Here is a 15,713-nt window from a genome sequence, read left to right as displayed (position 1 = left end):
ATACCTTGTGGAGTAAAGTTTTTTGTGTCACATTTGGTACTTGATGAGTTGAACTCAGCTGTTTATGAAATCCCAAATTTATTGAGTTGGTTGAAAGGGGAGGATAAGAATTTGGAGAAGACAGGAGAAGAATCTAGACCTAGGGTTAGGAAACAGGGGAGCCACAATTAAATTAATTATTAATTTAATTTGCATCACCACGTAGGGCATTGGGGATGCAAAACGGTATAATTATTTTAATTGTCTTCCCATTTTTTTAAGGAAAACTAACAAAAAGTTCAAAAAAAAAAAACTTTAGTTTTAATGAAAAATGACAAATGAAGATGTAGTGAATAATACCAGGGAAAGGTAAATATGTGGTTTTTCGTTAAAAGTGAACAATAACCGTAGTGTTTCGTTAAAACTTCCTTTTCTTAATTGTAGTGTAATTAGGATGGGTCATTGGGATTCAAAATTATACCAAGTTTTATTTAAAAAATAAACTGAGTGGGGGCATCCGCCCCCTAGACCCATAGTGGCTCCGTCCATACTTAAAATTCTAGAGGGGTGATTTCCCCAAGGATTCAAGGTTGCCTGCACTTAAAGAAGGATTTCCATGCTTGGTGTGATGCAATTATGAGTCTTCTCCCTCCTTTTTCTCTCTCTGTTCTGCCCTCTTTTGCATTGAGTTGATCCTTCCCTTTTATAAGTGAAAAGTATCTTTCTTGAGTTTCCCTAAAGAATCATTTAGTTTCTCTACTTCTTCTCGTTTTGGCTAAGTCTTCCTCTCTCTTTCCCCCAGTGCAGCTACGACTTTCCTTTTAAGTGTAACATTGATGAACGCATTTGCTCTCATGAAGACTGCATCGCACGCTCTCCTCATATTAACCTATTCCCTTATCAGCTTTCCACATGCACTACTTTTGGCAACACACTTCCTTATTTTCCATCATCATTCTTCTGCATGAGTTAGGAAAAAAAAAAGATCCCTTCCCCCTTTATTAATGGAGGCCCTATACTAGGCTTTCATGTGAACTTGAGGCTCTAAATTTTGGTTTCTTCCTAACTGGGCTAGTTGGTTAGCTAAAGAAAAGGGAAACTTAGTTTGTTTTCTTCCAAACTTACCTAAGTGGAATTCAAGGATTGTGGGCTAGATCTTTGGTGCTTGCAAGCAATCCAAGTCCCCCACAAATCTTGATTCCACATAGGCCCGATAAACTTCCATAACCGTTTACACCACGAGCCACTCGGCATGCTCCAAGACATAACTTGGACTTACGTGAGCATTTATCATAGTTAACATGATTTTGTACATGACATCAATGTCGTGGCAATGATTGACATGGGGAATATGCATGGGCTTGGAGTGATTTTACTAACGTTCAATTTATAAATTATTATTTTATAAGCGTGGCATGATTGTAAATATTTTTTTTCCTCTCGATTGTGCACCTTTGTATTTATTTAAGCTTGACTTGGAGTGTTTTTACGACAATCGAGCTTCAAGATGTAATAGGCTTGAATATACATAGAACAGGAAGCCTAACCATCTAGTTTATAATTTTAGTGAACTTGGGTTGGGGAAGAGATCCCCACTGGATCTCTCCAACCAAGTCATAGGGATCTGGAGATCCGGACCCTTGAAATTTGATCTCACAACTACAATTATTATAACTTTTAGAGGGACTCCCTGTTTGTAGGCGTTTGATCAAATTTCAAGAGCCCGAATCTTCTGATCCCTAGGATTTGGTGGGAGAGATCTGGAGGGGATCTCTTCCCCTTGGGTTGAAGGGTGGTAGACATCCAATGGAGGTTTATAATAGGGTGGTAGACATCCAATGGAGGTTTATAATAGGGTGGTAGACCTCCGGTGTAGGTTTATTATTTTGGTGAACCAGGGTGGTGAACTTTCAGTGCAGATTTGATATTAATGTGCTTAGTATCCCAAGTCTAACGAAGTTAAATAAAAAGCTGAAAATACAAAACTTGTAAATCTTGGTAAATTAAATAAGACATTGTAGCAAAATTAATTACTTTACCATTTTGGGAACAACTCAAGGGTATAGTAGATATTTGTGAAATATTATAAAATCTCGTCTTCAAAGAAATGACTCATCATCACGAAAAAAGAAGTTTGCTTAGTTGAAACCCAAATTAGTAAACAAAAATACCCATAGCAGTGGTGTGGTGTAGTGGTTGAGGATGAATTAGGTCTGCATTTCACACGGCACGTCTTGACTTCAATTTCTGCAGTTAGTGTATCACATGATAATGGTTAGGAGAATGCTGAATTGCCTCTATAAGTCTTTGTGATAATAGACGGCTGTAGCTAGTCACCAATTAAACCCTTTTTTTTTAAAACATTGGTAAACAAAATGTCTCGGATTAAACCTAATAATTGACTCAATCTTTAGACTTGTATCTAATTATCTAAAGGAAAATAGTATTTCTTCATAAAGGAAAGGAAATGAAGCAAACCAAAGTAACGCTTGAGTGAGTGAAAGGAAATGAAGCAAACCAAAGTAACGCTTGAGTGAATGATAGGTGAAAATGATGATGACATGCAGCCGCTTTTGCGCTTGTCGTAGCCTCAATTCATGGCCATCTCCTCTCTACTCTCTCTCTCTCTCATAAATTGGTTTGATACTCTTTTCCCCTTTCTCTCTCTCACTAAACTTTGTCTCTCTCTAAAAGAAGAGGAGGAGGAGGAAGCAGCAGCAGCAGCAGAAGATGAGTCTTCCTGGAATCTCCTTCCACTACATCTTCGGGTCCTGAAAGAAAAAAAGTAGAGAGAGAGAGAAAGAGAGGTGATGGATTCGTAGGCTGTGCGGCAGAATTTCAAGCGTCTTTTTCTGGGTGGTGGTTATTCTATTCCCTCTCATTCTCTCTCTTCATCATCTCCTTCCTTCTTTCCTTTTTTGGGTTTTGTTTATTTTTCTTTTCTTTTCCTATTTTTGTTCATATATGGTGTGTCCTATTTCCTTTTTCTTCTGATTTGCAGCTTCACAAAAGTTGGGCTCTTTGGAGGTAATGTGGAGGCTCAACTGCTTCTTCTTCAATAGCTATGGCCACGGATTCTTCTCACGGTACCTTTTTTGTTATTTTTAATCTCCATTTTTGCTTTTTATGCTCAAATTATATCTGGGTTTTGATTCATCATGGTCTGTGGATGTCTGGATTTGATATTTTGTTGATTGGGGAATCAAAGTTGAATCCTTTGCTGGATTTGGAATATGCATGTTGTATTCAGATTGCAGGATGGGTTTTTTATGTAAAAACAATTATTTGGGAATTCATTGTTCTTTTTGTTTGTGATTTGAGCTTCTAGGTTTTGATGGGTATGGAATCTGTGGGTAAATATCGACTGTAATTGCTTCTGTTATATTATTTTGTATGATTAACTTTTGTTTAGTGCTTACTGTTTCCAGATTGATGTTTGATTTTAGATCATCTTCTGACTGATGATTTTCGGCATTTCAGACTTAATTGCAAAGGGTAGATTTCTGAGGTTGTTCAGCTACGTTTCACTTTATTCTGATGAAATAATTCAGTGGGGTTTTTTTCTCTATATGTTATTGTTTCTTAGAGGAGAAGTGAGCTGGTATTTCCTTTTTACTGGGGTATGCCACCTTATCAAATACTCATGTGAAAGCTCTTAAGAAGATGCAGAGCCAGGGGCATTCCAAAGTCAACTGAATATTGTGTTTAGTTTAAGGATTCATGTGGGCTTGATGCATCGTACCCAATTATGCGTGCCAGTCCCATCCAATTCTTATTCTATTTGGTGTAGTTGAGCTGTCTTTGTAAATGAAAGTCAACTCTCTTTCTCTATTGATTTTGGTTGTGCTAGTAATATGTATTACCTTAGTACTGAGTTTATGCTGTGGCATAAATCAAAATTAGAACTGTGATTCTTAATGGGTCTCTGAAGTGGCAGGCAATGGAGATTTGTGCTACTGGTCAAATCATATCATGTTTCTTGTTCCTTATTGTTGAGAATTGAGACGTATGGATTATGGATTCAATTAGATGGTCCTAATTGTGAAAAGATGTAACTAAGGAATTTTGATTAATTTTCCCTTCATCTCTCTTTAAATATCTGTCCCTTTCTCTTAGGAATTTTTCAGAGATCTATGTTTTTTCTTTCATCTGTTCAACTATTCTACTTTCTATATACTGATATACGTCCCTTTCTCCTTGGCTTTAGGACTTGCACTTGATCATTTGAACAGCAGCAAGTTAAGTATGGATAAAAGGAGAGAGCTTGTCTATGAAGTATCAAAGTGGCCACGTGGTGCCTCTGAAGTGTTACAGTCATGGAGCCGTCAGGAGATTTTACAGATCCTATGTGCAGAAATGGGAAAAGAAAGGAAATATACTGGCTTGACAAAAGTGAAAATAATAGAGCACCTTCTGAAAGTTGTGTCTGAAAAGAAAGCAGGGGGAGGTGAGGATGTAACAGACCTTAAACCACAGTCATCTAATGCCACTGGCCAAAGAACTACTAAAAGGCAGAGGAAAACTGAGAATCCATCTCGGCTACATGTTCCAGAGAATTGTATTTCTAAAAATAGTAGTGGGAGTGACCTAGCCAATAATGCATTTTGCAAAAACTCAGCTTGCAGAGCTACCTTAAATCCGGAAGATGCATTTTGCAAAAGATGTTCGTGTTGCATCTGTTACATGTTTGATGACAACAAGGACCCGAGCCTTTGGTTGGTTTGCAGCTCTGAGCCGCCGTTCGAGGGTAATTCATGTGGCATGTCGTGCCACCTTGAGTGTGCTTTAAAGCGTGAAAGTTCTGGTATTGGAAAAGAGAGAGGACGTAGGGGACTTGATGGGAGCTTTTGTTGTATATCTTGTGGCAAAGTGAATGATTTGCTCGGGTAAACTTTCCTACCTATTAACTATTTTTTATATCATTTTTCTTTCATAATTTTTAGATTTTTATAGACAAATGTTTATGGTTGTGATGAATTTCACATTTCTATTTAAAGTTTATCCTAAGTCCTCCACTAAGGAAATAAAAATTTTGCAACATTTTAAGTTACTTATTGGTGGGGAATTTTAATTCATTGCGGTATCTTAGTAATACTGGTTAGTTATATTGTACATTGGCCTTATTTTTGGTATAGTGGTTCTACGAGTGTAACATAATTTACACGACCATTCACACTTGGAAGGAAATATTTTGTTTATTATTGTGTAATATCAGCGATATCACTATCTTGTACTAATTCAAAGAATATTGCTTTAAGAACTTCCTCCCTTCTTTAAAGACTGATGTAGGATTTTAAGCATGAAATATGTCCTTTAACAATTTATGAGTTTTTACAATTGTTTATGGTGCAGTATTGAATTTATCTGATATGACCATTTATTATTTTGAGTTATTCTTGCATTTAAGTGGGCGCATGAACTCTTTTAAAAGTGGGCTTTTTTTCATCTCATCTAATGCTTTGGCAGATACATCTAATAAAAATCAGTCTCCCTCTATTTGGTCCTTCCATTGCAAAGAATCACCTAAACAACAAATGGTGGGATGGATTTTCCTGGGGTGCTTTTGCCTCTTCTCCAAAGCTCTACTAAACTTTCTTCAGAGTATATGAAGCGTGCTAAATATCGTAGTATATCAATGTGTTGAAAATCATAATCCTAACGCCTTATACAGAAGCTTTCTGCATGCCCTCAGTTTAATGTCAAGGATTAACCATTTCTGGTGAAACTTGTAAATTGTTGTGAAACTTTCCTTACACCTACGAATCATCGAGTTGACGAGTTATGTTGACTTGTCTTTAGATTCTATGAACACAGATTTGGAGTGGGTAGTGTGGTGGCAGTACCCTGTTTGTTGGGTCAATGACCTTCACTTGAAACTGCTACAGTTCTGGTTTGATGACATGGTAACTTGCAGACCTTGATAGTATTATAAAAAAAGAGAATGTTTAGTGCTTTTGAAAATGTGGTTTGGAGATCTTTGCTGCAAAAGCCACATGGTAGATGCATATACATATATATCGAAGGGCAAGCATGTAAATGTATAATTCACACGAACATGCAGGTGTTTGTGTGTTGTTTCTATTGCCTGAAAGTTAGGAATTCTGTCTAGTGCTTTTGAAAATGTGGTTTTGGAGATTTTGCTGCTAAAGTCACATCGTAGATACATATACATATATATATATATACACACATATATATACATATATACATATATACATATATAGACATATATACATATATACATATATACATATATATACATATATATAAAAGGCAAGCATGTAAATGTATAAGGTCGTACCCAGTGCACAAGGCTCCCGCTTTACGCAGTGTCTGGGAAAGGTGAATGTCGGGTAAAAATGGGTGTGTGGATGGCACCGCCCTATTTCTATTGCCTGAAAGTTCGGAGTTCTGTCCTCATCGGTTTTGTGTAGAGTTGATACTATTTCTATTTGTCAAAAACTTGCTCTCTCTCTCTCTCTCTCTCTCTCTCTCTCTCTGTGATAAATAAAGTGAGTTAGATTGTGATTGTTTGTTGACAAGTGACACAATTGAAGACATCATGAATGGTTCACTAATACATTTATTTCATGTTTATTTAATGCAATTAAATGGTTCTTAGTTCTTTTCTGAGTGAACGTTTATGATGAAATACTTTCAAACACATAATTAATACTAATTTTTTGTACTGGTTACCTTAGATGTTACTTTTTCCTCATATACAGCAATCTGATTGGCCTATGTTCTTACATGTATTTAGATCCTGGCGGAAACAGCTAGTAATAGCAAAGGATACCAGACGGGTAGACATACTGTGCTATCGTATTTCCTTGAGTCATAAGCTTCTCAAGGGGACTGCAAAGTATCAAAAGCTTCATGAGATTGTGGATGAGGCTATGAAGAAGCTTCAAGGTGAAGTGGGTCCGCTAACTGGCTTACCATTAAAGATGGGTCGGGGTATTGTTAACAGGCTTTCTTCTGGACCAGAGATTCAGAAACTATGTACATTTGCTGTGGAGTCACTGGATTCGGTGCTTCAGAAAGCAACATTGCCTCTATTGGCCAAGCCTAATGTACAAGGTAATCTATTTACCAGTAACTGTCACACCCTAACCACAATCACTGGATTTACATGCACTCGAAAACTCTGTAAATAGCTGCAATTTTCATGCCATAACCACAATCATTGAATTTACTTGCATTCGACAAATTTTCTAATGATAATGCATATACAATGATGTAGTTGCGATAATCTCTTCATTCATTTGATTCTGAGTTTCTGGTTTTTTTTCTTTCCTCACCACTTCCTAATTGAATCACAGAATAACCATGAGGTTATTGGAGAATGGAGATAATGCATTTTTTCTTGTATTTGGCTTATTCAGAGAGTGCAATAAGGAATTTAATGGATGTTTTCTGCTATACATCTTTTAAACATTTCAGATCCAAGTTTTATTGCTCCAGACATGGTTAGATTTGAGGATGTCCATGCTACATCGCTCACTGTGGTTTTGAGTTCTGAATATCCTCCCTCAGAAATTTTAGTTGGTTACAAATTATGGCACCGGAAGGCTGATGATATGAATTATCCAACAGAACCCACTGCTACACTGTTGTTTGCACCAAAGACGAGATTTGTTGTCACTGGACTAACTCCAGCTACAGAGTACTGTTTCAAAGTGACTTCGTTCAATGATTCAAGACATTTGGGCATGTGTGAAGTATGGTTCTCCACAAGTACTGCTGGAGATGAAGTCCCTAATTGTTCAGTAACACAGAGAAGTCAAAGCCCAGTTACCAACTATAGTAGCCTTTCTAATCCTTCTTCAGTGGAAGATGAAACTAATAATATTACTGCTTATGGTGATCAAGCTGATAACCGAGCTGACAATTATATTACTTTCTGTAAGGACACTGATAATACCGTCTTTGCTGATTTATCAAATGATGTTGTCAATGCCAACAGCATGGATAGAGGACCTACAGCAGATGTTATTTCAATGCTGGACGAGGAACACACCAATGGGATGGTTGGCTCCATATCTAGATCCGATGTCATTGAACTCGAGCGCAAGCAATCACCAGATTGCCAAATCGTTGAAGACATCAGCACTGATAATGGGTCAAATTCCCCTGCTCGAACTGGAATGGAATGTGTCCCATTTGTTGGTAGCTCAGAGGCTGGCTTACCCATCACTCCTTGCAAAATCGACATACTTAAAGATGGGCTAGGAAGGAATGTAAGATCAAATTCCAGTAGCAAGGATTTAAAAAATGGGACTGGGAAAGGAGAGGAACCCCAAGATGGCAGCACATCAAAAAAGAGAAGTGCGGAAAGGAAAGGTGAGGAGTGTGTGACAAACAATGATTCAGATAGGGATTTTGAGTATTACGTGAAGATTATCAGGTGGTTAGAGTGCGAGGGGCATATCGAGCAGAACTTCCGACAGAAATTCCTGACCTGGTATAGCTTGAGAGCTACCCCTCAGGAGGTAAGGATTGTGAAAGTGTTTGTAGATACCTTTATCGAAGATCCTGCATCGCTTGCAGGGCAACTTGTTGACACCTTCTCAGAAAGTATTTCAAGCAAGAAATCGTGTGTTGTGCCCAACGGGTTCTGCATGAAGCTTTGGCACTAAGTTTCTTAAGAGTTGGGAACTCAAGGGTATCTGCAAGCAGTAATACTTGTGGATCTCCTCTGCCCCTAGCATTTGTTATTTATGTCGTATCACAATTCTAGTACCATTTTATGATGTAAAATTTGAAAATTCATCAATTCTAGATCAAGGTGCACAATGTTTTTTCGGTGATGGTCATATTGTCAAGTGGTGTTACTAACTTATGCGATGTTTGAGTGACATTTTTTTCCCATTATTTTAGGGTCTCCTCGGAGAAAAACTTTAGTCAGATTTCCTAACCACGTCCCATTTCCACTTGAAACCAAGTGACATGGTACTCAAATGTCCTTGGCTTGTGTAGGTTGACGAATCTCTCATGCTTAAACTAGAATTTTAACCTAAAATAACACTTTTTGGGAGTTGCTTTTGTACTTTTTTGGGGTCTTTATAGTAGTGAAAGTTCATTTCCGTAGTTTGACATCTGGCGTTCTTCGAGCAACCGTGCATGTTGTGTGACAAGCATATAGGCACGTTATTTATTAGGCCAAATCGGATAAATGATCCATGTGGTCATAAGGTATTCGGAAGATAGCCCATGTGCTAAAAAAACTTGGATTTAAACCCTTGTGGTGTACTTTGTTAGCAAATTTAGTCCAAAAGTGATTTGTTTGTTAACTATATGTTATTACATGGGTAAAATTGTTTTTTAACATATGCACCTTCTTCTTCACAGCCCACCAAAGAAAATCACGAATTAGATAAACTTTCCCATCATCTTCCAGATCCAAGGAAAACCATAAAATTGTTCATCTTACACACTGAACCTCAATTTAATTGGAAAACAAAAGTTACCCAAATTATTAATCAAGTCACACGCACACATATGTTCTGTAGAAACGAGATAATAATTTGATTAAGTTTACTAAATAAAAAATAAAGACAGAACAAACTCAATCCCAGAAACTTTATCCCCCCTCTAATTGTTTGATTGATCATTCTCTACTTTCTTGGACTTTCTAGGCAACCAAACAGGAAGATAGAAAATTTCACATCTAATATATCACACCTCTGGTAAAACAGAGATTTCCTCTGCTACATACACCAATTCGAGAACAAAACACCCCAAAAGGCCGTAATTGTTCGAATAAAAAAAACCCAAGCTGAGATGGCTTCGATTTCCTCGGAAGTCGCCCAAACTATGGAAAACTCCCATAAGCGCACCCACAGGGACACGATGGCCGCCATGGTTGCGGTGGTAGCTCTGTGGAAAACTGAAAATGGTTTCTCCTTTTTCTCTTGCACGAAGTGAGTTTGGGGGTTGCGTAGGGGAGATGCAGGAAGAATAAGGTGCACACGTCAAAGTACAATTTTATCCATATATTAACAGACAGTAAACGGAAAAATCACTTTTAGACTAAATTTGCTAACGGAGTACACTACAGGAGTTTAAATCTGAGTTTTTTTAGCACATGGGCTATTTTCTAAATACTTTATGACTACATGAATCATTTATCCGATTTGGCCTATTTATTATGGATATTTCATTCATATTATTATTACTTCGGCTACATAGTTATTTCATATATTTTTTTCAGCAAAAATTTACGTGGCAAGTAAATGAGGATGTGGCATCATCTTATTAAATGATTTAATGGACAAGTGATCAGCCCCAATTTTTTTTGTCTCTTAGACCATGTGAATAACTTGCAAATAAATACAGTATGATGGTCGTATTCTAAACTAATCATACAATGCTATACAAAAAAAAGTTAAAATATACTCGTGAAATTGTAATAGATTTGAGACGACACTACCACAACGAATATGTCTTTTGCATGTCTCTCACACTTTTCGAATATATTAATAGATTTTCTCCAAGAAAAATAGGAATATATAAATATCAAACTTGCGATTGACAAAAACTAATAGCAACAATTAAAAAACGGAGTTCAATTATGCTGTGCGAAAATTGCTTGTGTGAAACCTTTTTTTTAGGAACATGATCGTATCCAAATCCTCTTTGTGATAATCTCACGAATCAGTTCATCAGTCATTCTGTGACTAGAAATCATTTTAAATTTTTTATTTAAAATTGAATACAAATATTACCTAGCAAAAACTAACCGCGCAATATACAATGGACGGCTAAGATGATACGGGAATCTGGAAAGAATCCTTATCCAATTTTTTACACCTGTTCCTTCTCTTGACAGTGTCAGTTTTATATGAAGTTTTATAATAAAATACAGAAAACCCCATCAGTCACCACGCCTCTGCACCCACCCAACCCAGTGAGCCGCCCACCACCCAGTGGCCGGCTACCCTCCCTCCTCGACTCCGGCAAAAGCTCATCCTTTGAACCTTCTGCCTCTTCCTCTCACCTTTTCTTATCTACCCAGCGAAAGCAAACCCAACACAAACCCACAACATCTCCATGGCTAAGTTGAGAAAACCGAATTAATATGTGCCGCCGCCGCCACCGCCGCCTTCAGAGACGAATATCTCTCGTCAACAGAAGCTCAGATTCCCTAATTCCTTCGGCATCAATCAGGTATGGGTTTTGAAGAAATTTCGTTTTACTCAAAAGTAGACATACACAATAGGACTTTTTTTATATTTATTTTTGTTGAATGGGTTTTTGAGTAATTTTACTGAGTATTCAGACCCGAAAGAAAAGTCGTAATATTGATGAAAACATTTGATTCCGATCAGGTTACAGATATCTGGTTATTTGTTAGGTTTAATTGCTTACTATTTGTTCAATGGGGTTTACAAGAACTGGCTGAAAAGAAGGAACTGATTATGGCTTTCATAGGACTTTCTCATTCACTTGAAACCCCAGTAAGTATATGTTCTAATACTTTTCGTTCAGTTTGTTTAAATGCTTCTGGGTTTAGGGGCGAGTATTGTTATTGGCACACCAATAACATAATCATGCGCTACTTCATGTATAAATTCTCCCCTATAAAAAAGTACCAAGGGGTGGGGAATGACATTTTTGAAGCGCCAACAAGGTTCTAAAAGACACTAGGCGCTAGTTGGGCGGCGGGCTAGGGCCTAATGCTTAGGCAGCTAGGCGGATTTAAGTAAATATATTATATTTCGTATAAATAAGTGTCTGCTTATACTTAAAGTACATATAATTTCATCATAAACTACAAAATAAAATGACATATATATTATGAAGTATTTAAACATAATGAAAATATGGGGAACGAGGATATGAGGATCAGAAGATGGTATGATGTTTATGATGTTTAGGGTTTAGAGAAAAAGATAAGATTAAGAAGGAAAAATAGAGTTGGCGAGGATCAAAAGATTTTATGGTCACTTGTCAGACGTCAGATTAATTTTTGCAATGGAAATATAATATTCAATTCTTTTTTGTGGTAAATGGCAGGCCGAAGCCAAACAAAAACTAACACACTACATCCCAAACATGAGCCCCAAACATGAGCTTTTCCCCTCTTGTCATCATCCAAAATACAAGATGGATCAACACTGAGCTTCCTCTTAAACTTTGAACATTAATATTCAATATTTTTAAGTATTGTATTACAGGTGCAACATACTTACATTCACTAAAACTAGTAGTCAGATAATTATTTATAACAACACATAATACTTTGGCCACAATAAGGGGTCAAAATTCTTTCCAACGCCTGGCTTTATTTTTGACACATTAATTACCCCAACCATCTCTTTTTTTCCTTTCTTTTGAGCTCAAGATCTATTTATTACTTTGTGGCATACTCAGTATTTGTTTTGTCGACAGTGGCGGATCTTGGATATGATGATGTTTGAGTGTCACACAAATGAGCACTTTCCCACAAAGTCTGATAAATAAAAAAGGGGCTTAAAATGGGAGCTGCTGCTTTGTCAGCTTCAAAGTGTGCTCCAGATGGGCAGCAAAATGGTTTTAAAACCAGTAACTTGTCCTCCATATCTTCTCCTACTACAAAGATGTTCAAGCTTGGACGAACTTAAGAAAATCCATGCCCATGCAGTCACTACTGGTCTTGCTCGTTTTGCCTACACTGCCAGCAAGCTCGTAGCCTTCTCTGCATTATCAGAACATGGTAATATGCACTATGCTGAGACACTGTCACACCAAATTCCAAGACCCAATGTATTTGATTACAATTCCATGATAATGGGTTTCTTGAAAAGCTCAGAATCTGAAAAGATGTAACTACTTGGAGTGCTATGATCATGGGATTTTCCATCAATGGTGAGAATGATATGGGGCTTGAGCTTTTTGCAGAAATGGAAAAGAAAGGACCTAAACCAAATGCAGTGACATTTGTTGGAGTACTCACTGCATGTAATCACAAAATTCTGGTAAATGAAGCATGGCGGTTAATAGGACGCATGAGTAAAGTTTATGGCATTGCTCTGGGGATTGAGCACTATGGCTGCATGGTTGATCTCTTGGCCCGTGCTGGGAAATTGAATGAAGCAGAGGTATTGATAAGAAGTATGGCAATGAAACCGGACGGTGCCATTTGGGGGTCTTTGTTTAATGGATGTCTGATGCATGACCATGTTGACTTAGGGGCGAGGGTGGGGAAGCTTTTGATTGAATTAGAGCCCCAACATAGTGGTAGGTATGTTCTTCTGGTCAACATGTACGCCAAAATGGGCAACTGGGAGGATGTGACGAGGCTAAGGAAAATGATGAGAGATAGAGAAGTAGTTACAATTTCTGCTTGGAGCTTCATTGAGACTGATGACTGATGATATTGTCCATAAATTTATAGCAGACGATAAGTCTCATTCCCATTCGAGAAAGATAAACAGAACTTCAAACCAACTCAGCAGGGCACTTGAAAGTTTTTCCATTGCTAGCGACGCATCGTTACTTTAAAAGAAATCATTATCTTGGAAATGGAAGGACCAATCCGCAGGCAAGTCAATCCTGTCTTTTCAAAGACGCATCTAGCTACAATCTTTACGTTGAATATTACAGCCTAGCTGAGTTGAGTTCTGGCAGGCAAACATAACTCAAGCATGCGAGTGATATGCTGTTGTATTTAGCTCAGGCACCTGCCTCCTTTGGTGTGTCTCTAAGTTTTTCGCCTCCGAAATTTAATTTAAAAACATCGCCTGTAATAGTAGATTACGGAATGATATTGTCCATCAAAGTGCTGATTTTTCTCATATTCTCTACTGAATCACCATGCCTTGCCTGTTTTGTAGAATTCAGCTTGCGTTCGCAGCGAAGAAAGGTTGTTGAAATTCCTGTGTTCCCATTCAGCTATTTTAAAGTTTCCTCCACATCCATGAAAAGGCAGTTGCAGAAATGAGTCGTACATCTTCCTAATATTTAATTCCCACGGTTTCTCTGATGTCTGCAAAACTGGCTATGAGAGACTCCCAAGTGGCACCATGAATTTGGTGGGGCCCAAGACTTTGTCACCATGCCAAGTGGATTTTGATTGGCTTATGAAACTCTACAACATCTGGTACCCACCGTTTTTTCAATACCACTCTCACTCTCACTCTCACTCACTCTCTCTCTCTCTCTCTCTCTCTCTCAGCAAACCCTACATCATCAGCCTTGCAAACCACCAAAACTGCATCTTTTTGTTCTTTTCTCCTACCAATTCCACCACCTTTACAAATAGTCCTTCACCTTGTGGTTGTGTTGGTTTACTATACTTTTGATCAGTCATCCTGTTGGACATCAAGTTCGAAGATGTCTGCTGCGATCTTTAATGCTCCGGTTGGTGCATCCGGTTATGCTGGCTTGAAAGCCAACCCTTGGAAACTTTTTCCGGTGAACGATTCTATTGGATGGGCCAAGAAAACCGTCTCCAATGGATCAAGAACTCTCTGCATGAAGGTAAGGGAATCTAACAAGTTATATCCCAAGTACCCAAGATTCTCATCCTCGGTTTGCGGAATTTTACAGGTATGGAATCCAATCAACAACAAGAAGTTCGAGACCCTCTCGTACCTACCACCACTCTCTGATGATTCTATTGCGAAGGAGATTGACTACATGCTCAAGAAGGGATGGATCCCTTGCCTCGAATTCGATGAGGTTAGTTGATTTACAAAGTTTAGATGCTCTTCTTTGTTCTTAACAAACAAATAAATCAGATTTCAACTTCTCTTCTGTGCATTAAACTATGTACTATAACTTGCATCTCTACCTCCATGGCGTATGATTTTAGTACAACATGTTATCTGACAAAATTAAGTAATTGAATAGTTGTATCGGGTTGCTGTGCAATATGAATGACACTAACACCAGATTGGACTATTTAATCCAATCCAGCATCATATCCGACGTACTAAATATGCGCTGTATTTCGACTATTATGATCAGTCATATTTGAACTATACATTTGACTAGCAAGGGTAACTTCTCGATGATAATCCTGGGTAGATCGCTAGTTAAGCAATCAACTTTTGGGGTTTATCTCATAACATTAACATTTGATTTTTGCAAATATGGAAGGTTGGGTATGTCTACAGGGAGAATAGCCAGATGCCAGGGTATTATGATGGGAGATACTGGACATTGTGGAAGCTGCCCATGTTTGGTTGTACTGATCCGTCGCTCGTTCTCAATGAAATCCAGCAGTGCAAAACAGAATACCCGAATGCTTATATTCGCTGCGTGGCATTCGACAACGTCAACCAGGGTCAGTGCATGGCCTTTATCATTCAGAAGCCAACAGCTACCGCCGCTGCCGCCGCCACCACCACCACCGCTGACGCTTAATGGCAAGATTCGTCTATAGAAGTTTAGAGAAAATCGACTTTTCATCTTCACATCGTTGGTGTTTTCCTCTGTAATTTCTGTGGTATGTATGCATAAGGAAGGTTATGGTTTATGCAGCTCCCTGTTTTGGGAAGATAATTAGTAACTGAGTTAAAATAAACAGCTTTTCTTATCTGGTTTGTATGTAATCCACATCAGCAGCCCATGGTTTTGTATGAGGATCCTCTCTGGATCCTCTTTGTGAGCATCCTAGGATCCTTAAATCATATTCGTTTATTGTACATCGTGTGGTTAAAAATTATTTTAAATACTTCTATTTAAAATTAAATATGAATAGTACTTGAAGATAATTGATCGCAAGATATACAATGAACATACATGAT

General features: G+C 37.9%; 2 protein-coding genes and 1 pseudogene across 3 annotated transcripts; all 3 read left to right on the top strand.

The window, feature by feature from the left end:
- The first annotated feature begins 2,491 nt into the window (after nt 1-2,491).
- Nucleotides 2,492-8,789, top strand: LOC126596816 (VIN3-like protein 2). 2 transcript variants are annotated; one of them, XM_050263472.1, is made up of 5 exons: nt 2,492-2,838; nt 2,981-3,065; nt 4,187-4,865; nt 6,740-7,059; nt 7,423-8,789. In XM_050263472.1, exons 2-5 carry the CDS (start codon nt 3,044-3,046, stop codon nt 8,616-8,618), a joined length of 2,217 nt encoding a protein of 738 aa, XP_050119429.1. In that variant the 5' UTR covers nt 2,492-2,838; nt 2,981-3,043; the 3' UTR covers nt 8,619-8,789. The 2 variants fall into 2 exon arrangements, with proteins under 2 accessions (XP_050119429.1, XP_050119430.1); XM_050263473.1 differs by lacking the exon at nt 2,492-2,838 and adding an exon at nt 3,460-3,487.
- A 2,041-nt stretch (nt 8,790-10,830) lies between these two features.
- On the top strand, nt 10,831-13,410 carry LOC126597011 (pentatricopeptide repeat-containing protein At2g20540-like; annotated as a pseudogene).
- Nucleotides 13,411-13,437: 27 nt separating this feature from the next.
- On the top strand, nt 13,438-15,502 carry LOC126597010 (ribulose bisphosphate carboxylase small subunit, chloroplastic 3-like). Its single transcript, XM_050263762.1, has 4 exons — nt 13,438-13,655; nt 13,797-14,442; nt 14,512-14,643; nt 15,064-15,502. The coding sequence occupies exons 2-4, from the start codon at nt 14,296-14,298 to the stop codon at nt 15,328-15,330; spliced, it is 546 nt and encodes a 181-aa protein (XP_050119719.1). The 5' UTR covers nt 13,438-13,655; nt 13,797-14,295; the 3' UTR covers nt 15,331-15,502.
- Nucleotides 15,503-15,713: the final 211 nt, after the last annotated feature.

The sequence above is a fragment of the Malus sylvestris genome, chromosome 13 (assembly GCF_916048215.2).
Source record: "Malus sylvestris chromosome 13, drMalSylv7.2, whole genome shotgun sequence".
Lineage (NCBI taxonomy): Eukaryota > Viridiplantae > Streptophyta > Magnoliopsida > Rosales > Rosaceae > Malus > Malus sylvestris.
The sequence above is the reverse complement of the archived record's forward strand: the minus strand, read 5'-3'. Positions and strand labels throughout refer to the sequence as shown.

Bases quoted from the DNA above. Each gene is read 5' to 3' on its own strand.
- LOC126596816 (XM_050263472.1), top strand. From the start codon at position 3,044: ATGGCCACGGATTCTTCTCACG. The intron at 4,866-6,739 runs GTAAACTTTCCT...ACATGTATTTAG, and splicing joins AAAGTGAATGATTTGCTCGG to ATCCTGGCGGAAACAGCTAG. The intron at 7,060-7,422 runs GTAATCTATTTA...TAAACATTTCAG, and splicing joins GGCCAAGCCTAATGTACAAG to ATCCAAGTTTTATTGCTCCA.
- LOC126597010 (XM_050263762.1), top strand. From the start codon at position 14,296: ATGTCTGCTGCGATCTTTAATGCTCCGGTTGGTGCATCCGGTTATGCT. The intron at 14,443-14,511 runs GTAAGGGAATCT...GGAATTTTACAG, and splicing joins CAAGAACTCTCTGCATGAAG to GTATGGAATCCAATCAACAA. The intron at 14,644-15,063 runs GTTAGTTGATTT...CAAATATGGAAG, and splicing joins CTTGCCTCGAATTCGATGAG to GTTGGGTATGTCTACAGGGA.